This window comes from Sander lucioperca, chromosome 17 (genome assembly GCF_008315115.2).
Source record: "Sander lucioperca isolate FBNREF2018 chromosome 17, SLUC_FBN_1.2, whole genome shotgun sequence".
NCBI classification, from domain to species: Eukaryota; Metazoa; Chordata; class Actinopteri; order Perciformes; family Percidae; genus Sander; species Sander lucioperca.
In genome coordinates, this window is record NC_050189.1 from 21,231,489 (window position 1) to 21,249,781 (window position 18,293).

At 40.2% G+C, this 18,293-nt stretch overlaps 1 protein-coding gene across 3 annotated transcripts in view; it reads right to left on the reverse strand.

The window, feature by feature from the left end:
• Positions 1-14,995, reverse strand: part of cfi (complement factor I) — a 33,167-nt gene extending 18,172 nt beyond the window's left edge. For 2 of the 3 annotated variants that reach the window (XM_031276652.2, XM_031276653.2), the window contains exons 1-12: positions 14,713-14,994; positions 10,095-10,213; positions 8,468-8,621; positions 7,122-7,185; positions 6,847-7,012; positions 5,868-6,055; positions 5,223-5,327; positions 5,015-5,134; positions 4,518-4,605; positions 1,724-1,877; positions 279-342; positions 4-169 (exon numbers count right to left, since the gene is read on the reverse strand). In XM_031276652.2, coding sequence (XP_031132512.2) covers positions 4-169; positions 279-342; positions 1,724-1,877; positions 4,518-4,605; positions 5,015-5,134; positions 5,223-5,327; positions 5,868-6,055; positions 6,847-7,012; positions 7,122-7,185; positions 8,468-8,621; positions 10,095-10,213; positions 14,713-14,772 — 1,448 coding nt within the window. In that variant the 5' untranslated portion in view covers positions 14,773-14,994. Of the gene's footprint in view, positions 1-3; positions 170-278; positions 343-1,723; positions 1,878-4,517; positions 4,606-5,014; positions 5,135-5,222; positions 5,328-5,867; positions 6,056-6,846; positions 7,013-7,121; positions 7,186-8,467; positions 8,622-10,094; positions 10,214-14,712 lie in introns of all 3 variants that reach the window. The other variant, XM_031276651.2, reaches the window with a different exon arrangement.
• Between the last annotated feature and the right edge of the window lie 3,298 nt (positions 14,996-18,293).

Genomic DNA, 18,293 nt, shown 5'->3' on the forward strand with positions numbered 1-18,293 from the left:
CACAGTGGATTCCCATGATTCTTGCAGACCACGTTAGCAGCCGCCATGTCCCAAATCTTCGGACACACCAGTAACTCCTCCCCGCCTTCAGATGTCCCAGGGTCAGGGATGAAGACCTTGACCACTCCCGTTTCTGGGTCTATTGAACTTTTAAACTTCGGATGATCTGCTGTGGTGACACAGAAATGATTTTAACATTAACTACAAGTAGTAATACAGGGAGAGTAGAAGGATACTTAACATATTACAAAGCAATGAATGCATCTGTGAGAACGAACCTCCACAATGAACCCCAAAGTGCGACATGACGGGTTGCTTGGTCCGACATGAGAGAGCCATCGCCTGGAAAACAGATTAACAATGTGTTAAAATAAATGAAACTTTTCTTCCGTAAGCCAAATTCATACCAAAGATTTGCAACAAGACGAGTTGAAACTTGCAATGCGTTCTGAAAGTTGCCAGTTTACACCAATGACATTAGACGGTGTATCATCTGCATAGAAACGACTCTCTGTACTTCTGTTCTAACTTCAGACTGTTCAGGCATTTTTGTAGCTGGATATCATTTGTAGCGTCTTAAAATATGAATTTGTTCCAACGCTGCTCCCTCTCTTCAGTCACTCTCTAGCTCGCTCCACCACATACCGTGCTGACTGTTGATTTTTGATGATTGATGTTGGGTTGAGGATTTCCTAACCTGAGATAAGATCCATAAAGTTAATTAGAATTTACATCTGTAATACCAAATTGGACGTTTTTGGTGCTTATTCGACGCCATTTAGCGCTGTAAACGGCACGACAATTTTTTGACGCTTTTGTTACACATTATTGGCACTTTTTCAATGTTTTTCAAAATGTTTTTTGGTGCTGTACTTATACTTTTTCTGACTGTTTTTTTTCCACTTTTTCCGATTTTGAACCTCCGTCTTAAACTCTGCCATTTCCACCAGCTGACAGTATGTAACATAGAAATAAAATGGATTCTGGATGCTGTTGAAACAGGAGACGTCTCTTACGTTCTAAAACCAGCCTCTGGAGACTCGACCAGCTGACTTCTCTATTGGCCGTTGAAACAGGAGACATCTCTTACGTTGTAAAACCAGCCTCTGGAGACTCGACAACCTGACTTCTCTATCGGCTGTTGAAACAGGAGACCTCTCTAACATTGTAAAACCAGCCCCTGGAGACTCGACCAGCTGACTTCTCTATTGACTGTTGAAACAGGAGACGTCTCTTACGTTGTAAAACCAGCCCCTGGAGACTCGACCAGCTGAGTTACAGCGACGCCATCAGCTGGTTTGAGTCGAGCTGAGACGGGCCGGTTCAGACCGCTGAAACTTTTCATGAAACATTCTAAAACAGTTTTGTTTCGTCGCAAATCTTTGGTATGAACTGGGGATTAATGATGAAAGTATATGCCCAAAACCAACACAATTTACTAATGTAGAAAGGGTTGCACTATTGAAATCAACCAGGTCAGTTTAAGGCCTGTAATGAGTATCTAGATTATATCGATTCTGATTTCAATCAGACTCATCTTGTCACATGGTTTTGATTCTTGACAAGTGGTATAGATGGGAACTAATTGGGCTGTTTGTTTTTTTTCCAGAAACTGATTAGTAGCTTAGAAAACTATATCTACAACAAATTCCAGATTTGTGTTTCCACAATGAGTTCAAATTCCAGAACAGTTGTCGATAACCTAACTCTGTACATGACTTACCTGGCAGTAGGAGCGGTAGCTTCTATTGTCCAGCCCACAAACTGAGGTCACGTTCTCAACAGGACACAAGTAGGGTGGTTTACAAGAGCAACGTCCATCAATGCAACGCTCCCATGGAGGACAAAACACCAGGTCACATGATGCACGAGTTAACCTGATAAATGTTGAAAGATAGATCATACTGAATACTATCATGCTACCATCTTTTTCCTATTGACTGTTTGACCTACTGCCAGGCTGAGGTGGGTGTGGCTTACCTTTGTCAGAGTTTACAAAAGCAGAAGTTAAGGACAAACTGGGAGTCAGCCATGAAGGATGCCATGTGGTACATCCCATCCCTTTTAATTTGCATCCCTGTTTCCTTTACTTGCTTCCCTTCCTCGCATATTAATCCGTCCCGAGACGCGAGGAAATCATGCGAGGAGAGAGGAAACGAGGAAATGTGTGTTTTAGAGGGATGAGACGTCCTTTCCTCTGATGCGTCACCATCTGCATCTCATTAAATGTCTACAAATGAACTATCACCAGATCACCGACTAACGAGTGTTGAGGTTAGTCAGCACCAGACCACAGCCAGATTGCTGGTCAGGAGACGAAGCGGAGCAGCGGCAAGTGAACAAGACGGTAGGTAAGCCACACACACCTCAGCCTGGCAGTAGATCAAACAGCCAATATGAAAGGGACTGTGCCATGACACTACAAACAGATTCATTTCACATTACTTACACACACACATATATATATATATATATATATATATATATATTATAGATTAATAATAATAATAATTAAAGCTGCAAGCAGCGATGAACGGGCCCTCGCCTTCTTGCAGTCGGGGGTATTGGCAGATGCAACATCACATGTAGACCACACATTCTAAGCTTCATGTAAATCGGAATATCTTTTGCCAAGATACAACCGTTCATGTTTTAACAGCCACCTACAGGAAGTTGTTCCTCCATAACTTGCGCATTGTTTTAGCTATCAAAATTCTTTTGATAATCTTTAGTCACGAGGGTCCACCGAGTCTATATCCAAGTTTTCGTGCAGATTGGACTCACGGCCCAGGAGAAGTTAGACCAAGTATGTTTCCCATATATCATGATGTGGCTAATTAATAAGAAAAATTCTAACAGCGCCATCTAATTTCCAGTTCTCTCGAAATTCGGCATGGATGCTCAAGCCCCTATGCCGCACAACTGTGTCATGTTTGGTTTCAATCGGAATAAATCTTGGTAAGATACAACCGTTCCTGTTTCGACACCCACCTACAGGTAGTTGGTCCTCTGTAACTTGTGCATTGTTTTAGCTATTAAAATTCTTTTGAAGTTGGGCGGAGCTAATGAAGGTAAATGGGAAATATGTTCGCAATGATTAGAGCAATATCGGTATTAAATCTGGTTAAGATCGGAGCAACTATGTCCAAGTTAAGGCCTTCCAGGCATTAGGGGGCGCTATGGAGCCCACTTACAGGTTTGGGCCAAATCGCTGTACAGTCTCGCAAAGCTCCCAGGTGTTTATGTAGGCGCCAATTTTTGTGAGTTTTCGTATATATTGAGGCCGTCAAAAATGTGCCCAAGGGCTAAAACCAATTAGGGTCCAATAGGCCACGCCCACTTTGACCGATCAGTACCTTACTGTAGGGGTGGCCTCATGAGTGGCCCTAGATGGTACCCAACAAATTTTGTAAAAATCGGATTAGCCGTTCATGAGGTATAAACTTTATGTACTTGTAGCGCCCCCTAGTGGCCAGTTTTCGTAAAATGTGTGGGGCAACTCCAGAGGGTCATGGCAAACAAGAATCTTAAGTTTTGCATTGATAGCAGTTATTTTGGTCGAGATATGGCAAAGTTGGCGTTTTCATACTTAACTAAACAAATTTCTTTATGCGTAATATGTGCAATTTTTATCCTATAAAAATTCTTTGGATAACTTTTTGTCAAGTCCGTCTGGAGATGCTACCTGCCAAGTTTCATACAGATTGGTCACACGGTCTAGGAGGAGTTCGGCAAAGTAGGTTTTCGATAAATCGCGATTTTTCACATATAAAAGTCTAGGCGGAAATGGGCGTGGCCTATATCAGGAGATTCAGCTGGATCCAGGGAACGCAAAAATATATGGTTTTTGAATGTGAGATGTACGGTTTGGGAGTTATAGGGCCAAACGCTTTTTTTTACTGCAATAGCGCCACCTAGTGGTGGATATGTGTACTTTTTTTGAATCTTTGCAATTTTCACCTGTTGTGACATGTGTGCAAATTTTTGTGAGTTTTTGTGAATGCTAACCCCCTCAAAAATGCAACGAGGAATTGGTAAAAATAATCTTATGAAAAACAATAGGTTCCTTCGCACTTTCAGTGCAAGGCACCGTTGGGGCCTTGCACTTTCGTGCTCGTGCCCTAATAATGTATGATTTTATTGATCCCCAGTTTTGTAATCCCCAATTAAAAAAATGTTCACTCTGTTGTTGGAACACACTACACAGGCTTGAACTACACACACATGCTCAGGTCCTATATGGGCAAAAATTTAGAGACGTCAGAGTGAGAGGTGCCCCGAGCGGTTAGAATGAACCCTAGTGGCATTAAGCCTTGGACCGCTAGACTTCCTGGGTCTGCTGGTTAGTTGGATAGTTGTCAGTAGCTTAAGACTGTGATAAACTAGCCTTGTACCAGACCTCTGAATCATTAAAAAAGACTGTAATGTACAAATATGAATGTAACAGACCATAGCAACTACAGAGTAGTAAAGAAAATCTAACAACCACAGGAAGAAACCCATCAAAATATACTTACTTATTTTCCAGACACTCAGGTGGACCCAGGAACTCATCTCTCTCAGGGGCTTTAGGGGTTGGTAACTGGGGTTTTAGTGGAATCCCCTCTATGGGCAACATAAAAGATATGACAGAAAATATGGAAAAGCATAATAGGTCACCTTTAATGTAAAACATAATCCTGGGTTGCTTCTTGCTTGTCCAATTTACAGCAAAATTTCTCTGATAATCACTTTTATATCTAAGAAAAATTGGTATTGGAACTGAAATTTCCTTAACCTGATTGATATCGAATCAAATTGTAAATTTAATCGAATCGGGACTGTGTGAATGGGAATTGAAACGAGTCAGGAAATCATTGGCGATACCCAGCCCTAGTTGGTTTAAAGCTTTTTTAAAGAGGTGAAAAAACAGAAATCGTACACAGAATGAGAAAAAGTTTCACTGATTTCCAAAACTGAAAGGAAATGAATTATGTTTTGGGTAAACTGATTTAAAAATGTCTATGTATCTCACGGTCGTTTCTGTGTTTGAGTGTTTCATCCGAGCCATCCAGACAGTCAATCTTTCCATCACCGATGCCATTTTTATGCACGCACACGCCCGTCTTGCAGAGGAAAGCACCGTTTCTGCAACCTGTCAAACACACATAATTCAAATTGTGAAAGACAGGACCATTCAGGGTTATAAAATCCATTTATGTGTGTGTCTGTATTTTCTGTACTTTTGCAGCACATCTCATCACTGCGGTCGCCACAGTCGTCAACTCCATTACAAGTCTGGTTCAGAGACACCCACTTTGTGTTTGCACACTTGAAGCCACTCTTTTCTGAAAGACATACATTCACAAACATTTCATAATACTAGAATAGTTTAGCAAAATACAAGAGAAATAAATGTCAGACTGACTGACTGACATGTGATGTGCATTCTTCTTAGAAAACAATTAAAAATGTCTCAAGATATATTGTCTCTAAAAGTGTATTATTCAATGTTATGTTTTTTGTTAAAGTAAGAAAAGAAAATCGCGCTCGATGGTGTTTTAAGTCCCCAACGTCGACTTCAAGGCAGCGCTGTAACTGTCGACTTCAAGGCACCTATCCCCCTTCTTAACCCTAACCATTGCCTAATCCTAGTGCCTTCCAGGCAACGCCTGGAAGATGACGTTGGGGCCAAACACTGAAAATCGCAATACTCAAAACTATCAAATTGCAACATTTCTAGAATCACAATAAATGAAAATTACAATACAAATCCAATCGTAAAAGAATTGAATCGAGACAAAAGCATATTGTCCCAGCCCTTCAGTAAACACAACCTATTGAAGGCACCAATGGAAAAGAGTAAAGTAAAATCAGTACATATTGACCTCTTGATTGTTTATAACAGGTTGCTGTAGCGACGCTCATCATGTCCATCTCCTTGTCGGAGATTTCACACTCAGCTAGCGAATTCTCGTAACCTTGGCAGTAGATGCTAACGCAGCTGCTCGGTAACTGCTTGCCACCGCTGGTTATCAGGTTATTGTAAGACACAGAATCAGCCATCTCTGCACCTCTGTAAGCACACACACACACACACACGAGTCTGAAGGCTATATCTCCATCGCCATGTTTTGGTTTTTGACAGCTTAGTACACAAAATGTTGAACGATAGTATACATATTGAGTATGTAGTGCATAGTATGTGCTCTCGGACGCAACCTAAGTGTATAAAATGAAAGTTACGAATTTAACTTTGGTTTTATGAATCCGTACTGACCGCCAGAGGCAGCGCTTAGGTTGAGTCTCTGTATCAGAAAAGTCACCTATAACCTCAGAGAGACCCTGGCTAAGGTATTAAGTCTCTGTGTCATCCCCAAGCTAATTCCTTTTTCATCTTCTCGCTTTGCAGGTTGTCTGCCATCTGTGGTAGCATTAGCTTTGTCTAAACCTGTATAATGTTAGTCTGCTTGAAGCTCGCCACTCGTAGCACTGCAATCTTACACTCAAAGTTGCAAATTCTTCGCCCTCCAAAGGCTGCGATAAGCTGTCCCTCTTCAGAGAGGGAACAGTGTGTCAACCAGTTCGGGGCTTCTTACGTTGGTGTGACAAAGTCAAGTTACAGTTGACATTGTGATATACTGTATATACTTGACCTGCGAATGCCCGAGATGCAAGATATTCAGTTTAAAGCACTGCCTTTGACGGTCACTACGAATGAAATAGAACAGACAAAATGTACTCTGACATCTTTAGAGTTCGTGGAAGGCATATTTTTCACTTTGACGGAGCTTCTTCAGATAAGCATTTATTATAAATGTATTTTATTTCCACAAGAGTGCATTGTATAAATATATCCCCTCTCACAGTGGAGTCCCATGATTCTTGCAGACCACGTTAGCAGCCGCCATGTCCCAAATCTTCGGACACACCAGTAACTCCTCCCCGCGTTCAGATGTCCCAGGGTAAGGGATGAAGACCTTGACCACTCCCGTTTCTGGGTCTATTGAACTTTTAAACTTCGGATGATCTGCTGTGGTGACACAGAAATGATTTTAACATTAACTACAAGTAGTAATACAGGGAGAGTAGAAGGATACTTAACATATTACAAAGCAATGAATGCATCTGTGAGAACGAACCTCCACAATGAACCCCAAAGTGCGACATGACGGGTTGCTTGATCAAACATGAGTGAGCCATCGCCTGGAAAACAGATTAACAATGTGTTAAAATAAATTAAACTTGTGTGCCTTAAGCCAAATTCATACCAAAGATTTGCGACAAGACGAGTTGAAACTTGCAATGCGTTCTGAAAGTTGCCAGTTTACACCAATGACATTAGACGGTGTATCATCTGCATAGAAATGACTCTCTGTACTTCTGTTCTAACTTCAGACTGTTCAGGCGTTTTTGTAGCTGGATATCATTTGTAGCGTCTTAAAATATGAATTTGTTCCAACGCTGCTCCCTCTCTTCAGTCACTCTCTAGCTTGCTCCACCACATACCGTGCTGACTGTTAATTTTTGATGATTGATGTTGGATAAGATCCATAAAGTTATATAGGATTTACTTCTGTAATACCAAAGTGGACACATTATTGTTACACATTATTGCCGCTTTTTCAATGTTTTTTAAAATGTTTTTTGGTGCTGTACTTATCACTTTTTCTGACTGTTTTTTCCACTTTTTCCGATTTTTGTGTTTTTGAACCTCCGTCTTAAACTCTGCCATTTCCACCATCTGACAGTACGTAACATAGAAATAAAATGGATTCTGTATAATTTTATTTCTATAGTTTGTAGCTGACTTGACCAGCTGACTTCTCTATTGGCTGTTGAAACAGGAGACGTCTCTTACGTTCTAAAACCAGCCTCTGGAGACTCGACCAGCTGACTTCTCTATTGGCTGTTGAAACAGGAGACGTCTCTTACGTTCTAAAACCAGCCTCTGGAGACTCCACCAGCTGACTTCTCTATTGGCTGTTGAAACAGTTGACGTCTCTTACGTTCTAAAACCAGCCTCTGGAGACTCCACCAGCTGAGTTACAACGACGCCATCAGCTGGTTTGAGTCGAGCTGAGACGGGCCGGTTCAGACCGCTGAAACTTTTCATGAAACATTCTAAAACAGTTTTGTTTCGTCGCAAATCTTTGGTATGAACTGGGGATTAATGATGAAAGTATAATGCCCAAAACCAACACAATTTACTAATGTAGAAAGGGTTGCACTATTGAAATCAACCAGGTAATTTTAAGGCCTGTAATGAGTATCTAGATTATATCGATTCTGATTTCAATCAGACTCATCTTGTCACATGGTTTTGATTCTTGACAAGTGGTATAGATGGGAACTAATTGGGCGTTTTTTTCAGAAACTGATTAGTCGCTTAGAAAACTATATCTACAACAAATTCCAGATTTGTGTTTCCACAGTGAGTTCAAATTCCAGAACAGCTGTCGATAACCTAACTCTGTACATGAGTTACCTGGCAGTAGGAGAGGTAGTTTCTTTTTTTCAGCCCACAAACTGAGGTCACGTTCTCAACAGGACACAATTTGGGTAGTTTACAAGAGCAACGTCCATCGAGGCAATCCTCCCACAGAGGACAAAACACCAGGTCACATGATGCACGAGTTAACCTGATAAATGTTGAAAGACAGATCATACTGACTACTATCATGCTACCATCTTTTTCCTATTGGCTGTTTGACCTCCTACCAGGCTGAGGTGGGTGTGGCTTACCTTTGTCAGAGTTTACAAAAGCAGACGTTAAGAACAAACTGGGAGACAGCCATGAAGGATGCCACGTGGTACATCCCATCCCCCTTAATTTGCATCCCTGTTTCCTTTACTTGCTTCCCTTCCTCGCATATTAATCCGCCCCACCGAGGAAACATGGGAGAGACAGGAGGGATGAGACATCTTTTCCTGAGCGTCACGTGACTTCGTCAGCTGTATGGGCGGAGTTAGCAACAGCTTTCAGCTGCACGGCTTCCAGGAAGGCTGCTCTCTGTATCCTCTCTCATAGCTCCCCAGAGATCCATCTTCGCTCCTCCAGTCTCGCTTCTCAGTGCAGGAATAAGAGCTTTGAGACAGCCTTCACGAAGAATGGCCAGACAACTTTTTGTTTTCTTTTCGTTTTTAAAAGATTTAGTTGGGGCATTTCAGCCGTTAAATGGAAAGAACAGCTAGATATGAAGGGGAGAGAGTCGGACTTGAACCCTGGACCTTCTGCGTCGAGATATACACCTCTATATATGTGTGCCTGCTCTACCAAATGAGCTAACCCGGCCACCCAGACAACTTTCTATTCAAGCAAGGAGCGAGGAGACATCACATAAGCGACTCGAGATTCAGCTAATGTGTTTCAGAACATGGTAACGAATCCTCTGTTTTTCCCTTATCAAGTTGTGTCAATGTTTTGTCTGCCTCTTTACATCTCACTAAATGTCTACAAATGAACTATCACCAGATCACCGACTAACGAGTGTCGAGGCTAGTCAGCACCAGACCACAGCCAGATTGCTGGTCAGGAGACGAAGCGGAGCAGCGGCAAGTGAACGAGACGGCAGGTAAGCCACACACACCTCAGCCTGGCAGTAGATCAAACAGCCAATATGAAAGGGACTGTGCCATGACACTACAGATTAATTTCACATTACTTACACACATATATATATATATATATATATATATATATATATTATAGATTATTAATAATAATAATAATAATAATAATAATAATAATAATAATAATGTATGCTTTATAATAATCCCCAATTAGAAAATGTTTCACTCTGTTGTTGGAACTACACACACATGATCAGGTCCTATACGGGCAAAAATTTAGAGACGTCAGAGTGAGAGGTGCCCCAAGCAGTTAGAATGAACCCTAGTGGCATTAAGCCTTGGACCGCTAGACTTCCTGGGTCTGCTGGTTAGGTGGATAGTTGTCAGTAGCTTAAGACTGTGATAAACTAGCCTTGTACCAGACCTCTGAATCATTAAAAAAGACTGTAATGTACAAATATAAATGTAACAGACCATAGCAACTACAGAGTAGTAAAGAAAATCTAACAACCACAGGAAGAAACCCATCAAAATATACTTACTTATTTTCCAAACACTCAGGTGGACCCAGGAACTCATCTCTCTCAGGGGCTTTAGGGGTTGGTAACTGGGGTTTTAGTGGAATCCCCTCTATGGGTGATGGATCCTCATCACCTGAACACTGCAGCAGCAATTAAAATGCATTACAGTGCGAAATCAACAGAACAGGAGAGAATAGAATATGGTTATGCACAACATCTACAGCTCAGAGATGTTTCCTGGTAAAGCATTATGCAGATGATACACAACTTTATACCTCTGTAAACATATAAGTACTTGTTGCTTGTTGAATTCAGCAGTTTTATCTTTTGTTGAAAATTATTTTTTGTCAACTTCTATTTGACCAAGATGACTTGACAGTTATTAAATTATAAGTACTACTAGTGCAGTGCAAAGTGCCGATTGCTTGGTTCCCAGTATTTTTTTCTGAACTTTATCTAACTAATAGTGAGGTTGTCTGGTCCGTCTTCGCTGCTAAATTTTACTGACACAACATCAGACACAACATATCAGACACGCTCACAGACGCAGCCACGCAGCAATAGTAAATTAGACAGAATAGAAAAAAGTGCTTTTAACTTTTCCGCTCCTGACAGATGGAAATGGCTTCAGGATTCCCTTAAATTAGAACAACTTGTTTCCATTTGGACGTTTAAAGGTGGTGACACACCAAAAAGACGGCCGACCGTCGGCAGAAAAGCCAGTCAAACTGATCAGTCGGGTCCCCGAGGTCCAAAAAGACAACACACCGAAGAGACGCCGACTTGAGCATACGCTCTGTGCGTGCGCAAAACGTAATACGTCTCCATAGCAGCAGGCGGCGCTGCTCTGTATTTTTTCCATTAACAGTCCGATTGTTTCCCAGAAAATGAAAACCGGCAGCGGATTGGACGAACGCGTCACGTGGTTCTTTTTTCTCCGGAAATTCACAGCCAGACTGTCATGGCGGCTCGTTCAGAATACAATCTCATATTGTCCTAAAATAGTTCACCAAAACATGTTTCTGAAAACATTTTAAGTGAGAAATAGGCCGTGCAGTTTCTGAATCTGTCTTCATTTCAGATTGACAAAGGTCAGTTTAAAAAGATTTTCGTCAGATTTTGAGCGGCTCATCCGCTCGCCATTTCCGGGTGAATCCCGACTGCCCTGTCTCCCGACTGAACATGTCAGGTCGGCCCAAATGAAGGCCGACGGCTCCTCCGACAGACGACGGCACGGGACACACCGAACAGATTCGAGTCACCGACCTCGCCAGACTGTCCGATGGCCGATTATCGGCTTGGTGTGTCTCCTCTCTATAATGATGCTTGAAAATGTGTTACATAGGGAGTGCTCTTGTTTTCTAATAGCCCTCTCATTCATCTACATCAGTTATTCTCATTTGTTTTTATTTACTGTAATTTTGTGATAGTTCCTTCATTAATGTTTTTTTTTTTTTACTTTTTTACATATTGCAATTTGGGTATTGTTTTATGATCAGATTATTTTCATGATCATATTTATTTTTACTGTAATTTTTGAGATTGTTTTTATTTATTTTTATTTGTGCTATTTTTAGGGCGTCATTGGAAAAGAGAGCTTGCTCTCAGTGGCCCTCCTTGAATGAATAAAGGTTATTAAGCTTCAATCAGGCGCGGCTCAGCTGTGGCTCCCTTTTTTCGTCTAGCCGTCACACATCCAGGTAGCGATGTGGCCTGGGCAGAGAAAGCAAGGAGCCGGGCTCAGCCTGCTGGGGAAACTGCTACAGCGCCGAGAACAACCGGAGAAATGTGCCTAACCTCCAGCAACAAAACAAAGTGCTGGAGAGCCCGAGACCCTAGGTGTTCACCTGACATGCGTTTGTGTACGATTAATTTTATCATTGGCAATTAGGGTAGACAGCATTTAGTTTTTGGCGGAGAATCCGGTCTTCAGTCATGGGACTGGGTTGAAATCACAGCCGAAAAATATCATGGATGCTGTCCCTAGGCTTCCTGCACAATGTTACACTTCAGTCAGTGGTGCTTGTTAGAGGATGCAATCCACGAGCAAAAGGAAGCTATAAAAACAGATAATAAGCTAAAAAATGGTGCTGAAATGGCGTCAATTAAAACGAGGAAAGCGCTAGAAAGTGACGTGGCCACATGATCTAAACTCAGCAACTTTTTCATTAAAACCAGCTCGCAGTTTGAGAGTGAAACGCCAAATAAAGAGGATGAGACGGATAAGCTAAGCTAGTTAGGAGCAGTGCTAGCGGTCACGCAAAACATAAAACAATGTTGCCTGCAAACCAGCGCTCATGTTTATGAATCAAACTTAATCTTGCAGCTCTACAGCAGCAGCCACTAGTCCAGTTTGCTGCTAACAGTGACTATGAAGAGCCAAACAGCAGCCCTGAGTGAATATTATAAGAACTAGAATTAATATTAATGAAGAGTATGCTGTTTATTATCAAGGATAGGATGCCCAGAGATAATCAATGATGCCAGATGATTTGGCACTACATTAGTGAAACTGATTTGATCAGAAAGCTTTGTAAAAATGGGAGATTTGTGCTGAGAATTATGACTATTTACAAAAAATGATTTAGTGTCAGAAGCAGTTGTCTCATAGGGTGTGAAGAAGCAAACATGATCAGAATAGTTACAATACAACTACTTTATATACAAAGCCCACGACTGAATGGGAAAAGGATGAAAGTAATTTTTAATATTATACAAAGGAAAAAGATGATGGTGTCATTAGAAAGTGCAATACATTTTATTCTATTCTTTATGTCTTTTTGTTTTATATTTTTATTTAATTTTAGGGTTTGGATGTCTGTGGACACTTGTTTGCACAGAAAATAGATTTTGATGTTGTAAAGATGTTAACTGTTTACATTGTGAAGCATCACTTACTGTGTTTGGATTAAAATGGAAATGGTGATATTTTACAAAAATACACTCAATTATAAGGCTATAGAGAACAGTGCGCTATTGCAGACTTAAATACTAAGGTTTTAATTACATTATTTTAATATAGTCAGTCATGAAGTAAGTGGGCCAGTCCAAAGCATGAAACTCAAGGGCTGAAGATGAGTCCCACTTCAGCTGCCTGTTGCCCACTGCAAAGACAGGCTCTCCATTGATAGCAGAGCAGAGTCAGTGAACCCCAATCAAAGGACCTTTTTCACAGCAGACATTTTGACTTGTCATAGCAGGAAAAGCACAGCTGAAGTTGATAACCTTAACGATGACTCAATTCCATCAAGTGTCCCGGTAAGCTATTTCAGTGAGTCAGCATGCACAATACCAGGACCTCTCCTAAGTGGAACCCAGCCATCATTAATGGTTTGGAATACACCTGTGCTTTTCCTACTATGACATGTCAACATGTCTGCCGTGAAAAAGGTCTATGGGCCGCGGTCTAGAGATGTGGTTGTCTCTAGACCGCAAACATTTTATATTTTTCAGGTGCCACCGAGGATATATATATATATATATATATATATTAGGGCTGCAACTAACGATTATTTTCATAGTCGATTAATCCGTCAATTATTTTCTCGATTAATCGATTAGTTGTTTGATCTATAAAAATGTCAAAACATGGTGAAAAATGTGGATCAGTGTTTCCCAAAGCCTAAGATGATGTCCTCAAATGTCTTGTTTTGTCCAAAACTCAAAGATATTCAGTTTACTGTCACAGAGGAGAGAAGAAACTAGAAGATATTCATATTTAACAAGCTGTAATCAGAGAAATCTTATTTTTTTTAATAAAAAAATGCCTCAAACGATTAATCGATTATCAAAATAGTTGCCAATTAATTTAATAGTTGACAACTAATCGATTAATCGATTTATCGTTGCACCTCTAAAATATATACTTCGGCCCCATAAGTATATATATATATATATATATACACACATACATGTATATATACATAAATATATATATATATATATATATATATATATATATATATATATATATATATATATATATATATATATATATATATATATACATATATATATATATATATATATTCTGGATTGACAAACTAAAATATAACCATGCAATACAACACTATTCTATATACCGTGTTTGTGCTGTAACATCAAGCAGAAATCCATGGTTGAAAACTCCTGATTTATTTCAAGTGTTGGCCTCCCGTCGACCATGCAACTTTTGTTTTTCTGGGTCAAACTTTTTTTTGAAAGTTTTTGTGACATTTCCCAACGTTTTTGTGAGTTTATTTTTTTTAAATTTTTTTTTGTCACTTTTTCCAAGGTTTTTGTTGATTTTCTTGGCGCTTTGACGTTTTTGTTGTGTTTTTTTTTTTTACTTTTTTGAAGCTTTTTTCAATGTTCAAAATTGTTCAAAATTGAATAAAACACCCAAATTCAATTGAAGTAGTGAACTGATCATTTATTTTACCTCTGAAGTGTTCTGGTTGTATGGAACCATCCACATCATTATTTATTTTTTTTTGACTATTTGGTTGATAGAAACCCAAATTTCTGATATAGAAACGTTTTGAAAATGCGTCAAATTTGACCTGGAGGAAGACAGGAGGGATATTCAAGTCATAACAACACATAAGAGTGCCACAAATGCAGAGATTTAAAGGGTAAAAAAAATTGTGAATTAACTCACCCTTTCAGAGTTTATGAGGATAAGAAACAGCCAAAAAAGGCAAACTCCAGGTGATCTCATCCCGACAAACAGAGGTATGCTTGTTTCCGTCTTCCACAGTTCAGTTTCTTGAACAAAAGTTTTCCTCTTTTCCTTCCTGTGCTGAAAAAAATGTTACTGATGGAAAAAATAAATGACTAGATAAAAATATATTTTACAGTGAAGACAGAACTGCATATACAGACAGTTGTTCTCTCTGTAAGAGAACAATGTGAATGACAGTCTATCTCTTCTGCCCACTGACGTCATCAGTCAACCAATCAATCATTAGCTTGTCTTGTCAAAGTGGACACACACAGACATGCAGCCTAGCCTCCAGATACACTCACTAAATCAATAATGTACTGCCCGGGTTACATAACAGTCAATAAAGATTTTGGGGGGGGAGGGTCTGTTCATGTGCATGTTGGGAAACCCATATTCCAGTAACCACATAACCACAAATATGTGGGCGGCATGGTCACTCAGTACAAAAGGTCGGTTTTTTTTGGAACTGGACATGGCTGTCTATGTTTGTTTCCTTCTTTAGGCCTAAAAATTCAGGCTGCTGTCATGAACCTTTCGTGCGTATAGCTACAAAAAGTAAAGCATTGTAATTGGTATATATATTTTAAGAATATACAGTGCTGCTCATGAGTATAGGAACCCCTACTAAAGTTGAATAAAAAGAGGAATAAAAAAATCAGTGGAGACCATAGGGAAATCCGGAAATTACAAAGGTAAACAACAGCACGAAACACGACCACGGAACGGACCAACCTGTTGTCCAGCTTGTAAAACAAGAGTTTGAAATAATTTGGAATCAGGCAGCCGTCTCCTGTGCCTTGGCCATGTGGAAAGCAACAAACTTAAAATGAAAATTCCCAAACCGGCAAGTGTCAGCAACATCTTTGCCAAGGTAACATGTGATCTTGTGAAGTGCTGTCCCAATCCCATTTAGACCTATCTGAGCCCATGTGGCCTCAGACACTCACTCACTTAGCACCTGAGATCAATTGTCTGAGTCTTTAGTCCTTAGTCCTCAGGGCTCACTTTGGGATTGGGCCACTGTCACATCTGTCACATTGTCATGGTTTACGGGGACGTAGACATCACTGTCCCACCATCATGGTTTACGGGGACGTAGACATCACTGTCCCACCGTCATGGTTTACGGGGACGTAAACATCACTGTCCCACAGTCATGGTTTACGGGGACGTAAACATCACTGTCCCACAGTCATGGTTTACGGGGACGTAGACATCACTGTCCCACCATCATGGTTTACGGGGACGTAGACATCGCTGTCCCACCGTCATGGTTTACGGGGACGTAGACATCACTGTCCCACAGTCATGGTTTATGGGGACGTAGACATCACTGTCCCACCATCATGGTTTACGGGGACGTAGACATCACTGTCCCACCATCATGGTTTACGGGGACGTAGACATCACTGTCACATTGTCATGGTTTATGGGGACGTAGACATCACTGTCTCACCGTCATGGTTTACGGGGACATCGCTGTCCCACCATCATAGACGTAGACTAGAGCTGAAGATCTTTGACCGAACCCGACGGGACCCAATGGCTTCTGTCTTAATTTCTATCATTTTACACGGGCTCGGGCCGGGCTCGGGCTTGCGCTCTGGGTAGTGCAGTAAATGAACGGTCAGGTGATGCGTTTCGATTAGCGCGAAAATGGATGCTGAGGAGGTGAAACGGAGGCTGGCCTCTGGAGGACTTATTTTATTTCTTTGTTCCAACTTCCAAGTGGCCTATAGCCTCCGTTAGTCATGAATAAATGAAGTTAAAACATGTATAAATGACTCTGCGTGTGCACATTTGAATAATGTCGGGCTGTAAACAGGTTTCGGGCTTTAAAAAAGCTGTCAATCAAAATGTATTTGTCGGGCTCAGGCCGAATTCTGTCGGGCTCAGGCCTTGTCGGGCCGAACTGTGGCGGCCCGACAAGGCGCGAATACAGCTCTAACGTAGACGTCACTGTCACACAGTCATGGTTTGCGGGGACGTTTAATATAGTGGAGTCATCATTGTTTTTAATAACAGCTGTGCTTTTCCTACTATAGCTACTTAGTCAAAATGTCTGCTGGGAAGTGGCCAATGCATGCTGGGATGGACAGGCAACCCTGAACAGGATAAATGATTGAAGTACAAGTACGAGAACAGAAGTGCAAGTTAATATTCAACATTGTATCAATAAAAAAAACCATTTCCAAACCACTGTTTACTTTTTCTGTGAGGCAGTCAAACTGTGAACTCTGGATTTTCCGACATGTACACACAACCACAAAAGAAAGAAAGAATATCACTCAAAGAGAACAATTACTCTTTTGTTTTCATTTTATTGCACCACGTGGATCACCATCTATAACCATAAAGCCTGCGATATTTGGTCGTACCGCTTCCTGCCGTAAAGCACATACAGTTTAGAAAAAATAAAAGATTAAACAAAATGAATAACATGCAATGCAAATATCCTCTAGAAAACCTTGGTGAGAATTACAGTTTAACAGAGAGACATGAAGAGGCACCGACATGAACAACGGAACCAAAAACCTTCTGTAAAGAAACGCTAAGACACTGAAAACATCTGTCATTTTCACTAATTATAGTGACTTTAACAAAACCTTTGATAGGGGTCGGTCGAATCTGGCTGAAAGACAAATCCCAGAAGGTAATTTAACAATATTTAGACCGTCTGGATAAAGAAACATTGCATCTACTGCATAAAAAAGAAGATTGTTAACATGTTTAATAATAAGAGAGAATAATTGTTTAATCCAAACAAAGACGAAAAAAGGCGACAAAAACGTCAAAAAGGCTTTTCTTTTTTAAGCGGGGTGAAAAAACGTTGAACAAGGCGGAAAAAAATCTAAATCTGTGAAATATTGTCGAAAAAGTCGAAAATGGTGGAAAAAAAGTTAAACAAGGCGGAAAGAATGTTTAAAAAGGTTACAAAAAAACTAAATATGTGACAAAAACGTCAAAAAAGGCAAAGTTTTTTTTTTAAAAGGTGAAAAAAAGTAGAACAAGGCGGAAAAAAGTCGAGATCTGTAAAATATTGTCGAAAATGGTGGAAGAATGTCAAGAAAGGTTAAAAAAAAATCTAAAAATGTGACAAAAATGTTGAAAAAGGGCGACAAAAAAGGCTTCTTTTTTTAAACGTGAAAAAAAGTAAAAATCTGTGAAATATTGTCGAAAATGTGACAAAAAGGCAAAAGAAAATGTGACGAAAATGTTGAAAAAGGGCGACAAAAACTTCTGGAAACATCTTCAAAATGGTGAAAATAACAATTTCATATTAAAAGAAAGATCGGCGGGGATTTGTCTTCAGAAAAACAGACGGTTAACTCTGTGACTCAAATGTAACGTTACCACATGAACACACAAGATGTCGAGCGTAAACGCTAACATTTTACAATATTCTTTGACGGCAGAGACAATGTATTAGCTTTTTAATAATCACAGTTACAATGCTTATTGTCGCTGTCGGGCGGAATATTTTGTCATTTTTATTTGTTTTCATAAATCAATGC